This window comes from Lingula anatina, chromosome 2 (assembly GCF_051362555.1).
Source record: "Lingula anatina isolate TDL-2025a chromosome 2, LinAna3.0, whole genome shotgun sequence".
Classification (NCBI taxonomy): domain Eukaryota; kingdom Metazoa; phylum Brachiopoda; class Lingulata; order Lingulida; family Lingulidae; genus Lingula; species Lingula anatina.
In genome coordinates this window covers 22,713,677-22,728,310 of record NC_141768.1, presented here as the reverse complement: position 1 = coordinate 22,728,310, position 14,634 = coordinate 22,713,677, and the positions used below count along the sequence as shown (strand labels likewise).

The following is a 14,634-nucleotide window of genomic DNA, read 5'->3' as shown; positions in this document are numbered from 1 at the left end:
CAATGCTAACCAAATTCACTGCATGAATAACTTATTTCAATATTTCAGTAAAATTCCTTCTGTGCAATTAGAACAATAGAGATCGATCAATTTGGTTGAAACTTCCAAGTATGCTTACAGTTTTCCCCACTTTACTACTGATGAGACGGGGTGTCTATTCATCAGATTTGAAGTCGGATAAAATGTATGACTGTGAAGAAACACAATTTATATTGACAGTGCTGTTGGATTTACTGGTGGGTTTTGAGGAAAAATGTAACACTGGAGGGGGGGAAATGCAGTAAATCTGTCAAAATCACGTGGAAATGGCAATAATGCCCACAATCATGTGTGGTAGTTAGGGAGCCCTGGGCTACATGCAGCTAGTCACCCACCCGCCCATCCCCATACGTGTGCCCAACTCGTGCTTTATAAATCAGAAAGTTAAACTAACAGTCAACAAAGGCTTTTATGAAGCAGAAGTAGTGTATATATTTACTATGTGCTTTATGACTTTCTAGTCAGCAAAGAGCCTATTCAAGCCCAGGTAACCTAAGGGTTGTGTGGTTATAAGATAACAATAAAATATTTACACATATTACATTTTCTGTACTCTCTTTGAATAAAAAAATTCAGTGAAACTGTCATAACCTTTTATTTGGAGTTTTATTTTATGCCTGGAACAGCAGCCAAACCACTGGGCCTTGCTGCGTTCAATAGCAACTGATTGATGAAAGTATATGTCGAGCCCTGCATCCTTTTGTAAGCATGGACACTGAGATGTGGTTTGCACTGAAATTCTCTTTGGCCCACTTTGTAAATGCAGAGTGGAGATATATAGCTAGAAACAAAGAATGGCTCTTAGTATGTTCTAGTTCCCACAGGGATATATTGAAATCACAAGACTGCTTTCCAGCATATGAGCAATCTATGGCCATCCAATGGTGAGTCAGTAAAATCCTCTGTTATCCATTGTTTCATAAAACACTCACAGCTTATACCCAACAGCTCAACATATTGATATATTGATATTCTTGCCTGTTGTCATAGCTTGTTCTGCCACTCATATTATTAAGTTTCCCAATCCATCAGGATCTGCTGCTCTTCAACTGCTCAATTTTAGATATTGATGATTTTAGATAACATAAGATGAAATATTTAAAAGTACATGATTCCAGGCATTACTCGAACTACCTGTTACAGAGGGTAGGGAATACCCCCTTTAATCACCAATCACAAAAATTAAAACAGCTCAATCACCAATCACCAAGATATATTCAGGCCAATCACCAATCACCCAGAATTCCTGAATCACGTTTCACGCAGAATATTGGGCTCAAATAATGCATCACGCTCGAAATATAAGGCCAATCATGTGGAACCCAAAAGGTATTCCCTACCCTCATTAACTTATACATATTGTATCATATAAATATGAACACATTACAAGATAAACCATTTGCCTGAGATTCTGACAATCTATGGGCTTCACTCTTGATATGAAGCAATGGCTGGTTTGTATGATAAATAACACCACAAACACCTCCATTCATTAGCATGGATTCATCATTGCAACAGTACAAGGAATGTATAATACCTATATAGAACCTGTTATATTCCCAGATGTGTAAAAACCCTTACACATGAGCTGCAGCTTCTACTGGTATAATGTAGTAGACAGATAAATCATTATATGGATACAGGCCACTGCATGTGTTTTTCTCTACATAACATATTGTACGTTCTGTTTGGCAATTTTTTTATATTGTTTCATCCTACCACAAAAGGCCATTGAAAATAAAGAGCTGAATCTCTTCAAAACTCATTCTACCAAACTGAGAGCAATAAAACACCTATGGATGAGGAAATCAGTTGAAAAGGGGAAAAGGGAAAGGCCCTTGCAATAAAATGCCCCACCTCTCTCTCTTAAAATATATATTCATATTGTCAATAGCCTTTAGTGCTGATAGCATTTCATACAACAGTCGGTCAATCGCAGAGCAGTGTGTCATATAAATACATCTAGCACATGTCATTCAGCAGTTAATCACCAGGATATTTATAACACTGAAATACATTCACTACATCATGTGACACTCCCTTTAAGTGGTGGTATGACTACAGTTACTTAATTTCACTACAAATACGTCTTTGCTAACACCATCTCAAACCTACCGTAAGGACAGTCCAAGTCAGAAGGTAGCGTATCATGGTCCACATCACAGCAAGGACCACTATATAAAGGATATCCACAGGATCAAAGGCACCAAACTTTAAAAGGCACCTCCAAAACACCCCAGGGGCTGTGGAAAGAGGTGGGTTACCCCACTGTCTCTGTGTCTCAACATAGCCATCATAAACACCTCTTATAATCTCCCAGTAACTGGGCATATAACTGTATTGGTCTTCCTCCATTATTGAGTGAGTGAGCAGTCGCACTAATCTCCACCCGCAGCCTGACCTAACTAAATAGCTGATCTCGGTATTAACATGCTGGAGGCTTACCCTTGACCTTCAACCTAAATCTATGAGTCTACAGATTAGAGAGGAAGGTCCAGCTGTCTGCCTGGTTACCCAGGCGCCCAGGCTGATAACAACGTGAGTCACTGAGCGCAAACAACAATGTGAGTGAATCTCATATACCAGTGACCTGTTAACCAAGTTGCTGCATGCTATCATCACGGAGAGTGATGTCTCTTGCAGATGTGCCCATATGCATTCTTCCCAATGAGATCCACAAAGGGAGAGGCACTGGAGGAAGTGTACAGTATATTGCAAATACTCAAGTCTGCCCTGGAATCTACATCCAATACCACAGGATGATAATTAGTGATCAGATTTCAGACTACATCAGCTGAATTTACATAGAGCTGAGGGAAAGAACCACGGACTTGGACTGCCCAAGTTCTCCAATAATTCATCATACTCCGACTAACAGCACATTAAAAAACACCATTAAGGTTCCATAATGTGTTGGCCTTGGGAGTCATGCTTTTATTTGGCAACATTCTGATCAAAAAAGCAAAAAATACAGGTTAAGTTTTATGATGTAGACAGCTAATGGAAGGTGAATTTTGCACAGGAATGCCGTTGTTTTCTACTGCAGGGTGATACAGGTGCAAAGATCTATTAAACAAGGGTGTTATCTTGGAGTTCAATGACATGTCTGAGTTAAAGGTGAGTAGATCTAAAAGCTGACATTAATTATGCAAGGAAAAAGAAGATGAAAAAATAAAACAAATACTGAATTTTATCAATCTAATAAACTTGAGATATTGTAACTATTGCACATTCTAAGAAACTCAAACAATCTTCAGAGATGGACAAAATGAAAGGTTCAATAAAACCGGTTTTCATAACTTAAGTTACTGCCACACCTTTGCTATCAAGTGTCTGCAATATAAATTGCTTTTCTTAAAATGGGTCAAAGTTGTACTTTGTCACCTACATAGAAAAGATATTAAGCTACACTACACAATAAGCGAGATCAAACATAAACAGTTAAATGCTATAGACATTAAGACAACTGGAGAATTAAGGACAACCTTACAGACAGCATTACTATGCCCAACAGATGTAACTGACCAATGCAGACACAGACTACATTTTTAAATGAAAAATCACCATTTCTCACCATTTCATTTTAAAAAAGATTTATCAGTTTGGTGGATAATAGAGATTGAAAGCTTGTTTGTGACCAACTTAGAAAAAAGCTCAAGATAAAGGTAGCTACACACTTCCATACTTAAATTATTTCCATCGAGTACAACAGCCGCAGCAATAAAGGGGGGGGGGGGGGGGGCCTCTCTGAGTACTCTGGACCAGTGACACAATGCCACTTGTACCACACTGAGACTGATGGAGCCAGGCGATGCCATGACCTTTTTTTTAGTCATAATTTTTTTCTTCTAAGATTGTGACAAAAGATCTATATTTCATCCTTTTCCTCTGAATGACATTTTCCCAGCTAATTGCCTTGGTACACTGTTCCCACACATCTAACAATATTTAGCACAACATACCAATATTCCACACAGCCATATCTATATCTCATAGTTTTTTTCTCATATATACAGATTTCCCATCTCAAAGACATATTTAAATATGGGAGCTACCCCACATCTTCAAACATAATTAGATTTGTGGAGCATCAGCACAGGTCTGTAGTTGATACCAAAATGGAAAAATATTAATGCTTTAAATTAAATAGTTATTATCAAGCTAACAGGAAGGGTTTTTTGTATTTTTCTAAAAATGCTTTTTTCTTGTTCAAATGTTTGTGGCAAGATCCAAATTGAAAATCATCTTGAATTTTTTAAAGCGTCATCAGGCTGTTAAACAACACACTTTACTGCACATCAACCACCATGCAAACTTGATACCCACAACGCTCTAGGCATATCCATTAAAATCTTTTTGCATTGTAAATGGGTGGTTGACGCTAATGCTTGCAAATAATATAAATGAATTATGGGAAACAGGGAGCCTTAAAGTGAAAATAACTATAGATACAAGGTGATTAAATACATGTTTTCCACAAGAAATTCTACATTATAAATCCATATTGTTGAAATGCACCACACGATGAGATAATTGAAACTCAATCTGATATTCTAACATATTTTAACATATTTTATATCAAATTAATCAATACTGCTTGACAAGTTATTTTTCCTTTTCACATTACTGGGGGTGCAGAATCAAAGCCACACAGACAGTCCCCTACATGTAGCTCACATAATCTTTTCACATCCAGTACCCAGGACATTCATATGAAAAAAAAATAGTCCTTCATTACAGATTGTACACACATCAGGACAGGGGTACAGATAAGATAAAGACTAGATTACCTCCAGAATAATATTATCATCAGCCAAATGGTTGGAATTATTTTTGCTAAATCTAAACTTTTAAACACATCAAAAATACTTTTCTTTCAGACAAGTATAAGATTTTGTTCTGCATAGCTAAAAGTAACAATGCTACAATAAGCACAGAAAGGTATATTTTCGTTAAACCATCTTTAAATGATTGGACTGAGGGAGGACAAGTGGCACAAGAAATCTTTCAAATTTCTTGAGTGGCATGACCTCCCCCCCCCCCCAAAAAAAAAAAAAATCAACATACACAATCCCCTGCCCATAGCCTCATCATAATAATTACATGCTTACCACAATATCCAGATTGCTGAAATTGAGCCTTGTCTCATGTAGTTAAACTGGAGATACCAAGGTGCTCTTGTCCCTATTTTGCAATTATGAAATGACTGCCAATTCTTATCCCAATGTGCATGGTTATTTTTCATTTATTAGACGTCGCCATGGTAAATGAATGATGGCAATATATTTGAAAACCAAGAAAATTAACGTACTTTTAACTTTTTTATATAAATATTAATGCACTGCTTAGATAGCTGAGTTTTCTATTATTTATAACCATGGTGAAAGGCATTCCTTGAAAAATAAAATAGTAAATAGAGCTACATATACATTGCATTATCCATCTACAAAAATGTAATTGGAACACACAAATATTATTCTTAAAGTAATAGATTCATGAAAAAATCTGTATTCTTAGTTTGTGCACCGTGACAATACTTTAATTGACTGGTGATACTTCCTTTTTTATTGTAGCAAGACCTACAGCAAAGAGGCAAAAAATCAAACGAAGTAAATACATAATAGATATCTGATTTCCAAATTGAGGGATGGTGTATCAAATATTTTGAATTATATTACAATGCTCTATCTATTCAAACTACAACAATACTGGTATACTGAATTTATGGCAAACTTTTTAGAGAAGCTTATTAATAACAGCAAAAATTGATTTGAGAGCAGGCCTTGAAAAAAAGCATAAATCATACTTCAATCTAATGGACCAGCACCTCCAGAGTAAGGCGGAGGATTGTAAAGTGATACAATGCTGCATCGCATTAAAAAATCAATGTCAAAAGTGACAGAGCTTGAATACACGACATCAAAGCTACAATATAGTGCGTATTGCACCTACACAACAAAAAAGGGCAAGTGGTATATTTCATTTTCATTTAGTCTTGTTAATTTAGTCTTGTTATCATACATGTATGAATCACTTTATTTCGTTCTTTGCAATGTCTTTTGAAAAATTTCCTGCCTTTTTTTCAAAATTAACTCCACAAGGGACAGCAAATGTCAAAATTCCATGTAAGGTAGCCTAGAGATGACTTTTGTGCCAAATAAATTTTTCTCAAAAAAAAAAAAACTTTACTTTATTGCTCTGCCCATCCCTGCTTTTGAATTTGATGTTTTTGTACTATTTCTAATTAGGCCACACTTTTTTATTTTTATGGATGACATCCTCTGGGGACCCCAAAATCGGTGCGAGCGGGCGAAAAAAAAAAAAACAGTCCAAAAAAAAAAAAAAAAAAATGTTTTCAGTACACAGCTGGAAACACTAATTTGCCACAGAAACATGTATCAAACTAACAACATGTCTTTATCCATGCTCTCAAAATATTAAAGCATTGTGAATAGGGCCTACTTCGTAGAAAGGTAAAAAGTCATGAATATATATATGCTGCATATTACCAAATCTATTTAAGGTTATTTCATGCATTCTGTTGGTATAGCAATCAATAAAACAAATATCAAATAAACAGTGTGTCTTTATTTGTACTCTCAGAAAATTTAAGCATTGTGAACACTTCACAGAATTGTTAAAAAATGAAGCAAAGATAGGCCTATGCTTCCTACTACCAAATCTAAAAAAGGTAATTTCGGTCGATGCCATTTTGTCTACTTCGACTCACACGTAGCAGCCAACTATTGGGTGGCCTGTCCGACCTTCAGTCCACCAAATACCAAGACGCTCTTGTCGACCCTTTTTTCGCTACAAAAAAAAACCCTGGTAAGCCTATGTGCTGCTTTGGACAGAATGTCACTGAAATTTTCCGGGCGATGATTGCTGGCCGCGGCCAGCCTTTCGTATAATTGTAAAAAGGTGATATCTCCATGTCCAATATCAATGGCAAACCAATCCAAAACGACGGCCCCCGTTCTCTTTATGACTTTAATTGTCATGTATTTTGAAAGTAATGCTAGAGATGAATTTGACGGCAAAGCGGCCATATTTCCACGTGGTGATAATACGCATGCGCAGAAAGCTCATTTTCCGCACTCGGAACTACTCGGATGTCTCCACAGTCGACAATGACAGCATGGAGCTTGCGGAATTAGCCGAGGATTGCCGATTGCATTTTCCGGCAAATTCAATAACGACGTTTGCGACAACCGACTTCCTTGGGGGGGGGGGGGGGGGGGATTTTTTTTTTTTTTTTTTTGGAGAACGGACGAAAATCGGTGCGCGCGCAGGATGTCATCCATAAAATTAAAAAAGTGTGGCCTTATATATAATTAAGTTTAAATGAGTCACAGTTCATTTAGACTATCATGTCTTCCTGGCATTTCTAAAGAAAATAACTACATCAGGCTCTCCCATATCATTTCTAAGGCCCAACTGGGAGAGATAAGTAGTTTTGCTGGATATTTAGACACTAAAATATGACTATGGGGACATTATCATAACATAGAGCAGTTGCTTAAAAATCTATACATTTTTTTAAATGCTTGTCTGAATATGGGGTGTAGCTCCTTCGTTTGATCTCTTCCAAGCAAGATTAACAATTACATGATATTTTGTATGTATATTTTACAGTTGCCAATGCCTGAACGTTAAAATACAGGGTTAGTCTAGACATTGCACAGGCCAGTAGCCATAGGTTGAAAAGTGGAGAGGAAAACCTTGGGGAATCTGGCTACTTCATTGGTACCAGTGGCATCAATAAACTGTGAGAAATTCCAAACAAGGTAAATATGCCCTCCTTCAAAACAAATCTGCAGGGTTCCATATCAGCCCCTGTTTAGTTTGACAAAAACACATTTTAGAGAGATCACAATCAGTTGCCTACAGTGCTTAAACTTCCATTCTGACAACCCAATAAACACCAAGTGTGCTAGGAGTTTTCATCTCTCTGAAAAAAATCTAAATAAAAAGCCTCAATTTTTATTACTCCCTAAAGTCCTGATATCACATTTGAATTCTGACAGTAACAGTTTCAGATATGCATACACTGGTTAGCACGTACATGTGACATAAATAGTTATTTTATGATTTTACTGTTATAACATGGATTTCGGCCTAGTTGTACGTACATATGCCATGGATATTCTGAATGGGTACATTTCATATCAACCAAGCTGTTGATACATCTGTGAATATTAAGTAATCTTAACTGAGAAATTTACCCCCTTTCGTTAAATGTTAATAAACTATCAGATCACAAGCTCTCAAATTTTGCACATAAGGCCACACTTTTTTATATTTATGGATGACATCCTCTGGGGTATGGGCGGCCAAAAGGGCAAAAATTCATGTCGTCGATTCAGTTATGTTTCGTCGATTCACTGCCTTCCCATCGATTCAGTTTCAAGTTTGAACGATCCTGTCATAAATTCAACATCTACTTTCGTCAATTCAGTTGTCAAACATTTCTCATCTATGGTGTATTAAAACCAATGCTGTCACTATTTTCGTCGATCGTGTAACTTTTTTTTTTTTTTTGGAGAACGGACGAAAATCGGTGCACGCGCAGGATGTCATCCATAAAAATAAAAAAGTGTGGCCTAAGTGCAATATCAAAGAATTGGTGTACCAAATATAATTCTAGCTGTTGCGTAGATTTTGAAGTAGAACGCTTAAAATTTTGAGCACACCATGATGCTTAGGCCTTCACGATCTGGAGGAAAACCGTTCATCATAACATCACTCAATTGTATTTGGGAAGCTGTCCAAAGATTTTCATATGAGAAAGACCTCCTAGCTTATGCATATATTGAGAAAATAACCATGTAGATATTATACAAAATTCAATAATCAAAACTTAAACTGCGTAATAAGAGAGCTTAAATCATGTATTTCTAACCTTGAACTCTCAGTGTGAACAAAGTGTACTTCACGCATCGAAGACATTGTAATCAAGCATGTAAATGCCACATTTTTACTTTGTATCGGACACTTTATTTTACTTGACAACCCAGATTTTTTGCAAAAAGCATGCAGGGAAAAACCGTGAAAAAAAAACGTACTTCCGGTTATTGTTGATTTCTTGAAGGCATCAATTTCTTGGAGGGCAAGTCTTATGACTCAATCTTTTTAATGGAGAAAAATTATCAATTTATTAAAGAATTGTCTCGGAGGAAAGTGTCTGTGGGGTGGGGGTGATCAGCAGGATTGTCCCAGAATCCTGCAGCATAGCAATTGTTTCTGTTATATAGTCAGTGACAAATCTTTATTTATAGTTTTTCATCACTTCTAATAAGTTTGTTTTATCATAGGGGTCATGAACTACAGTCCAAAATTTTAGTTTACATCTCATTTTGATTGTTTAAACCCCCTTTACACTGGGTGGCATCCTTTCTGCATCCTTTGTGCGACCATGAAACTGGCATCGCTGTGGTCGTAGAAAGGAGGCACAAGCATCCCTTTGGTTGCAGAATGAATGCTCAATGATCGGCCAGTCGTAGGCATGTAAAGTATTTTATTTTTACTCTCAAATGGGGCCGTCCTACGGGAAGCAGAATGGACGCTGTCCAGTGTAATGGGACTTTACTGAGATACTCAGGGCAGTGGGGAAAAAACAAGTGCTTTTGACTATGTATTAATTTCATCCTTTCAAATGTCATTAAAATAAGGGACCATTCCCACAGATATTTGGATGGATCTATCTCCCTGGGGAGTCTCACTAAATTGCTATCAAACTCAGGGGTAATTATCTTTACCCCTAGTTGATTTGGTAGGCGTGACAGATATTTAAGCTTCTTGAGTTGACAGCAATTGAGCATGAACCCCCAGGGAGTTAGGTCGATCCAGATGGATTGATCTAAGTATGGGAACCCAGTCTTGATTCAGCAGATATGTTGTGGTATATTACATAAAGGATTCTTTCTTTGGTAATTGAATGAGTTGCATGAGGTTGACTGTGCCATGAAAAACTGGCAGAATACCAACTCAATATTCTCCATAGGATTGCATGTTATTAATTCTTGGTGTTCATATCATGTGCAATAGGCCACATACACAACTGATGATCCACTGACTAACTAGTCTGCAGTTTAAATATGGGCCTAGCAATTAAATCTTGGAGCCATTCTAATTTAACTTTAATTGCTAGGCCCCTGTAGGGGATGGCTAAAGGTAGGCAGAGAGATCATAAGGGGATTAATTGCCATTGTTTTCAAGTAGGGTCGGCCATATTTGAACAGGGGACTAGTTATTCCCAGGATCATCTGTTTTTGGATGCAGCCATAGTTAAAACTTGGAAACTAATGATAGATAAATGAGATTGCCCCCCCACCCCCGAGCGAACGACAAACTGAAGTTGTAAATGTAAACAGAAAATTTTTTCATGAACAATAACGTGTATAACGTTGTTTTCTTTCAGATAGTGATGTTAATGCCTCATGGGACAGTAAATAATTAATGAAGATCGTATCGGTTGATCGGCTACTGCATTACTCACAATGAAAACGATCCCAGCACAGAGATACCGCAGCAAAGTCCAAAATACAGCAAGAGCTATCACGAGGGCAACGTCGATGGTCTTGATGTAGGCGCCCTTGGTCAAACATTCCAAAAACCCTGAAGGCCATAGATAAATTGGAACGTTTCCCCACTGTCTCTGATTTTCTTTTGTTGCCGCATATACATCGGTGACAAGCTGCACATAAGTAGGTAGCACAGAGTACTTGTCGCTAGCGGCCGCCATTACTGCGGGTCAAGGTGCTAAACTGTGGAGGGGAGACAGCTCATTTTCTCAAGTATCTTTGAAAGACTCTTTGCAGCCAGTCATCTTATATTTCCTAAAAATCAATTTAACATTATGAAATTGTGGTTTTTGATTAATAAAGATAAAATTTCTCTGGCACGTTTAGATGTTTGCATGTTTTGATACCTTATCGATCCTTATCCCCCTATATGGCGGAACAGTTCATTCAGGTACAATCGAGATCGGTGTTGCCGCTTCGCGGAACAAAGATAGCACCGCACACCACTATTTTCGTTTATCATCACCCGGATATTCTATTGAACACCATGTCATTGGTTTTAAATGACGAACATCATATTATGGGTTCAAGGGGCGTAACTGTGTCCTGAAATAAAGTTATAAAGCATGGCTAGCTGAATGTGAAGAAGGGGGTATTCTTTCAAACTAGGAACCATGAAACGGATAAAACTTGCTCTTCGTCTTAATTCCTAGTAATATCATTAGAACTTTCGAATGTGATGATTTCACTTTTGATCGCGAATATTTGGCAGAGGGTAGCTTTTCGTAGCTTTTCTCTACACCCCCCTCCACCACCACCCCCCCCCCCCACCCCCCCTCCATTAACGTCGTTGAATAACTTCCACATCCCATAAATGGAACGAAATAAAGGCTTACCAAAAGCTCTTGGAGCATAAGTTTCATGGTGTTAATGAAAATTAATAGCACACGTACTTTGAGCTTGCAAAAAGGTACCGTAAGTTTCTTATTCCATACTACATATATTAAGGCCCGAGAACATCCAGGCAAATAGGCCCTACATGTAGACTTTTCAGCAACGAAGATATTGACGCAGCGCCCATATAATCATACCCTCTACCAGGGCCATAATTTTTTCACTAAATATACACACCCTCTACCTGGAGGGGCACAGATTGATTTAAAAATAAAACACAGACATGTCTCTGATTAATTTATGAAACGATCAGATCCTCTTCTGTAGGAGCAGAAAAAATTGTCATGAACTGGACAGGGACATAGGCCTATCCGTCAATATTTAGTGAAAAATTATTCTGTGGCCCTGGTAGAGGGAAAGATTTCCACAGATATTTTTCTGGGAATTCACCAGTATCCTACGCTCCTATTAATTATATAATTATTTTCCTCAAAAAAGACGTGCTCTCCAATCTGGCCCCTGGCAGAGAGTAAAAATTTACATGATACTGGTATATAATAATCTCAAAAAAAAAAAAAAAAAAAAAAAAAAAAAAAAAAAAAAGACATCAGGTTCCATCTTTGCACGCCCACTCAACAAAATAGCGGATTCATCCCTAAAAGTCCACTTCTCATCTTCCGGGATCAGCTAGTGATAATCTCAGATAATGAGTAGGCCTACGCCTGTTGTTATTTTCTTTATTTATATATTTTTGCCTTCTCTACGCAAAATAACATTTCAGGTGTTCTTTAGCTTATGACAAAAAATCTTATCGTAATTGGTCTTGCCCTTTAATCATTCTTGCCATTCATAAAGATGTCATTATATCCTGAAGTCTCCGCTCAAATACAAAAAACAGCGTTGCATTCATTTCTTCTTTCATAGAAATGTTGCCGGACAATCAACAAAAATACCTTTAATATCTGTGTCAGTTTTATTTATTTATTTTGCCGCTCTCCCCCCCCCCCTTCCCCTCGATCCGCTACTGATAAAAAATAACTGCGTCAGCTATACTACGCACATAATTTTCATCGTTCTATTATATATACGATATGATATTGACACACGCACTTGTTTGCCCACACACAGACCAATAAACTATATCATCAGAGACAAAAGGATTAACTTTTGCGTCGAAATGTTTCGACAAAGGAGAAATGCTCAATGGAGCCAAAAAAAAGCATCTTAAACCGGTTTCACTTTCATATTCGTAAAACTGCAATTAAAGTGCCTCAGTTGGTTTTCAGGTATAGGCCTACTGCGCCATGGAAAAATCTTTTCGGTGCCTTTTAAGCGCAGTTAGATGTTAAAACGTAGACACTCCTTGACAAATTGGATCCGTTAGTGTACTTAAGCTTCAAATACGCAAAATACACAACAATGCATGAACTCTCTACAATTCTTCAGAGATGTGACGGTGAGTCATAGTCATTTCTGTTGGTTAATTTAAGGTAGATAAAGGATTCCCCCGTTATCTATCTAATGACTCCATCGTTCGACCGACAAAAATTGTGCTTTAATTACACATGTTCATTACATTAAACTGAAGTGCGAGATTGACCAAAAGTCTCAATTAAGTCGGAATACATCCTAATGGTAATAAAAAATTAAACACTTGCGACTTTTATTTTGCAACCAACCCACTGAGGTTTGTTCCACTGATCTTTGTTATAGATGCTCCCACAGGTGCGCACTTAACATCCGGGTCACTTAACATACGCGCGAAAGAGAACGACAGCGAGTAAACATTAAGAAGGGTGAGTAAATTCATCTAACTGCATAATATGTGGCGAAATCTAAATGATGGCACTTAAGACATTAGATTTCAGACGAAATAGCCAATCTCTTATGAAGTTAAGTAATAATAAAAATTGATTAGCAGTTCTAAAATAACTGTTTGAGATGCATCCGTGCTCGCTACCGGCTTCTCATGGGTTGTTTAGGTTGCACTTGCAATTTAAATTTTAATATCGAAATTTGGGTCATTGAGTGATCGTCACTTGTCTTTTTAAACAAGCATGGTATATTGTGAAGTTACGCTTTTTAAGCACACTAGAATTTCATAAAGTGAGACAACTTGAGCCCCTTTAATTTTAATTTCAGCCTATTAAAAAAATTTATAAAGTGTTTTAAATCAACATGGCGATTAATTGTCAAGTTTTCTCGATGTGTCAAGGTCTGACTTAAAAGTAAATCTTTTGCTATTCGTGCAGTCAACAGGAAATACAAATAATAATAACAACAACAGATTATATAGAGTTTTTTAAACGATAATAGACTTAAATGGGTAAAATTATCCAAACATGATAGATAAATGAATTGATTTGTAGTAGATTTATATTTGAAGTTCAGTGTAGCAGATATGTTGGAATTAATTACAGATAAACCTCAAAATGCAACTCAGATAATTATCTCGCATTTTCATGGCATGCAGCCAAGAACTCAAATATGGGCATGAGTCACTTTTTGCTACAGTACCAGATTTGCTTCTGTTTGAACAATTTGCATGGATGGTTTTTGCTTTAAGTTGAATAAAAGGAAAATGGCTATTTTTTTAAACGTAGTTTGTATCTCTGGTGATAATGGTTTAAATCCATCCATAAGACAAACCCACCAAACCAAAGACTCCTGTTTATGAAGTAAAGAAATTAAAATTTATATTTGCCATCTTGTATTATGAACATAAGTATAACAAAATCCTATGTTTTTTAGATGCCGTATACAGTTGATATTGCTAAATTTCATTGAATATATTGCATAGACTTCTTGGGTTAAATTATTATTTTAACCAAATTATTTTAGCAAACCAAAGTCATAAATGTAGCATAAAAATGGATTACTTTGCTAGTAAATGGATCTTGCAGTTTATTTATATATTTATTTTTCTTATTTATTTTTCTTATTTTTTATTTATTTATTTATTTTATTATTATTATTACTATTATTTATTTTATTATTTTTTATTTATTTTTATTTTTTGCTGTCAAGTTTTAACACAAAAGGTACTAGCATGATATATTTAAACCTAAGGCTTAAATGGGCATACAAAGTGGTTTCAGTTGGAAATTATTCATAAAAACAGCACTGTCACAACATCAAACACTCCAAATAAACAAAATCTATTTCAAATTTAATATCT

The 14,634-nt window shown here is 36.5% G+C and overlaps 2 protein-coding genes and 1 long non-coding RNA gene across 6 annotated transcripts in view; 2 read left to right on the top strand and 1 right to left on the bottom strand.

The window, feature by feature from the left end:
- The window catches only part of LOC106174562 (ceramide synthase 1), a 21,294-nt gene that overhangs the window by 6,476 nt on the left and 184 nt on the right, over positions 1 to 14,634 (bottom strand). Inside the window, exons 1-2 of one of the 4 annotated variants that reach the window (XM_087006721.1) lie at positions 10,970 to 10,984; positions 10,538 to 10,805 (exon numbers count right to left, since the gene is read on the bottom strand). The exons of 1 other annotated variant lie outside the window; for it this stretch is intronic. In XM_087006721.1, the coding sequence (XP_086862847.1) occupies positions 10,538 to 10,783 (246 nt within the window). In that variant the 5' untranslated portion in view covers positions 10,784 to 10,805; positions 10,970 to 10,984. Of the gene's footprint in view, positions 1 to 2,154; positions 2,395 to 10,537; positions 10,933 to 10,969; positions 10,985 to 14,634 lie in introns of those variants that run through there. 2 more of the 4 variants (XM_087006720.1, XM_013556179.3) reach the window with 2 other exon arrangements.
- LOC106174563 (uncharacterized) lies at positions 2,995 to 10,942 on the top strand. Its single transcript, XR_001239608.3, has 3 exons — positions 2,995 to 3,156; positions 7,675 to 7,826; positions 10,460 to 10,942. It is a non-coding gene; the product is annotated as an uncharacterized LOC106174563 (long non-coding RNA).
- LOC106174560 (CTD small phosphatase-like protein 3) overlaps positions 13,134 to 14,634 on the top strand; it is a 25,738-nt gene continuing 24,237 nt past the window's right edge. The window contains exon 1 of the mRNA XM_013556175.2: positions 13,134 to 13,252. The gene's annotated coding sequence lies outside the window, so the exon portion shown is untranslated. The remainder of the gene's footprint in view (positions 13,253 to 14,634) is intronic.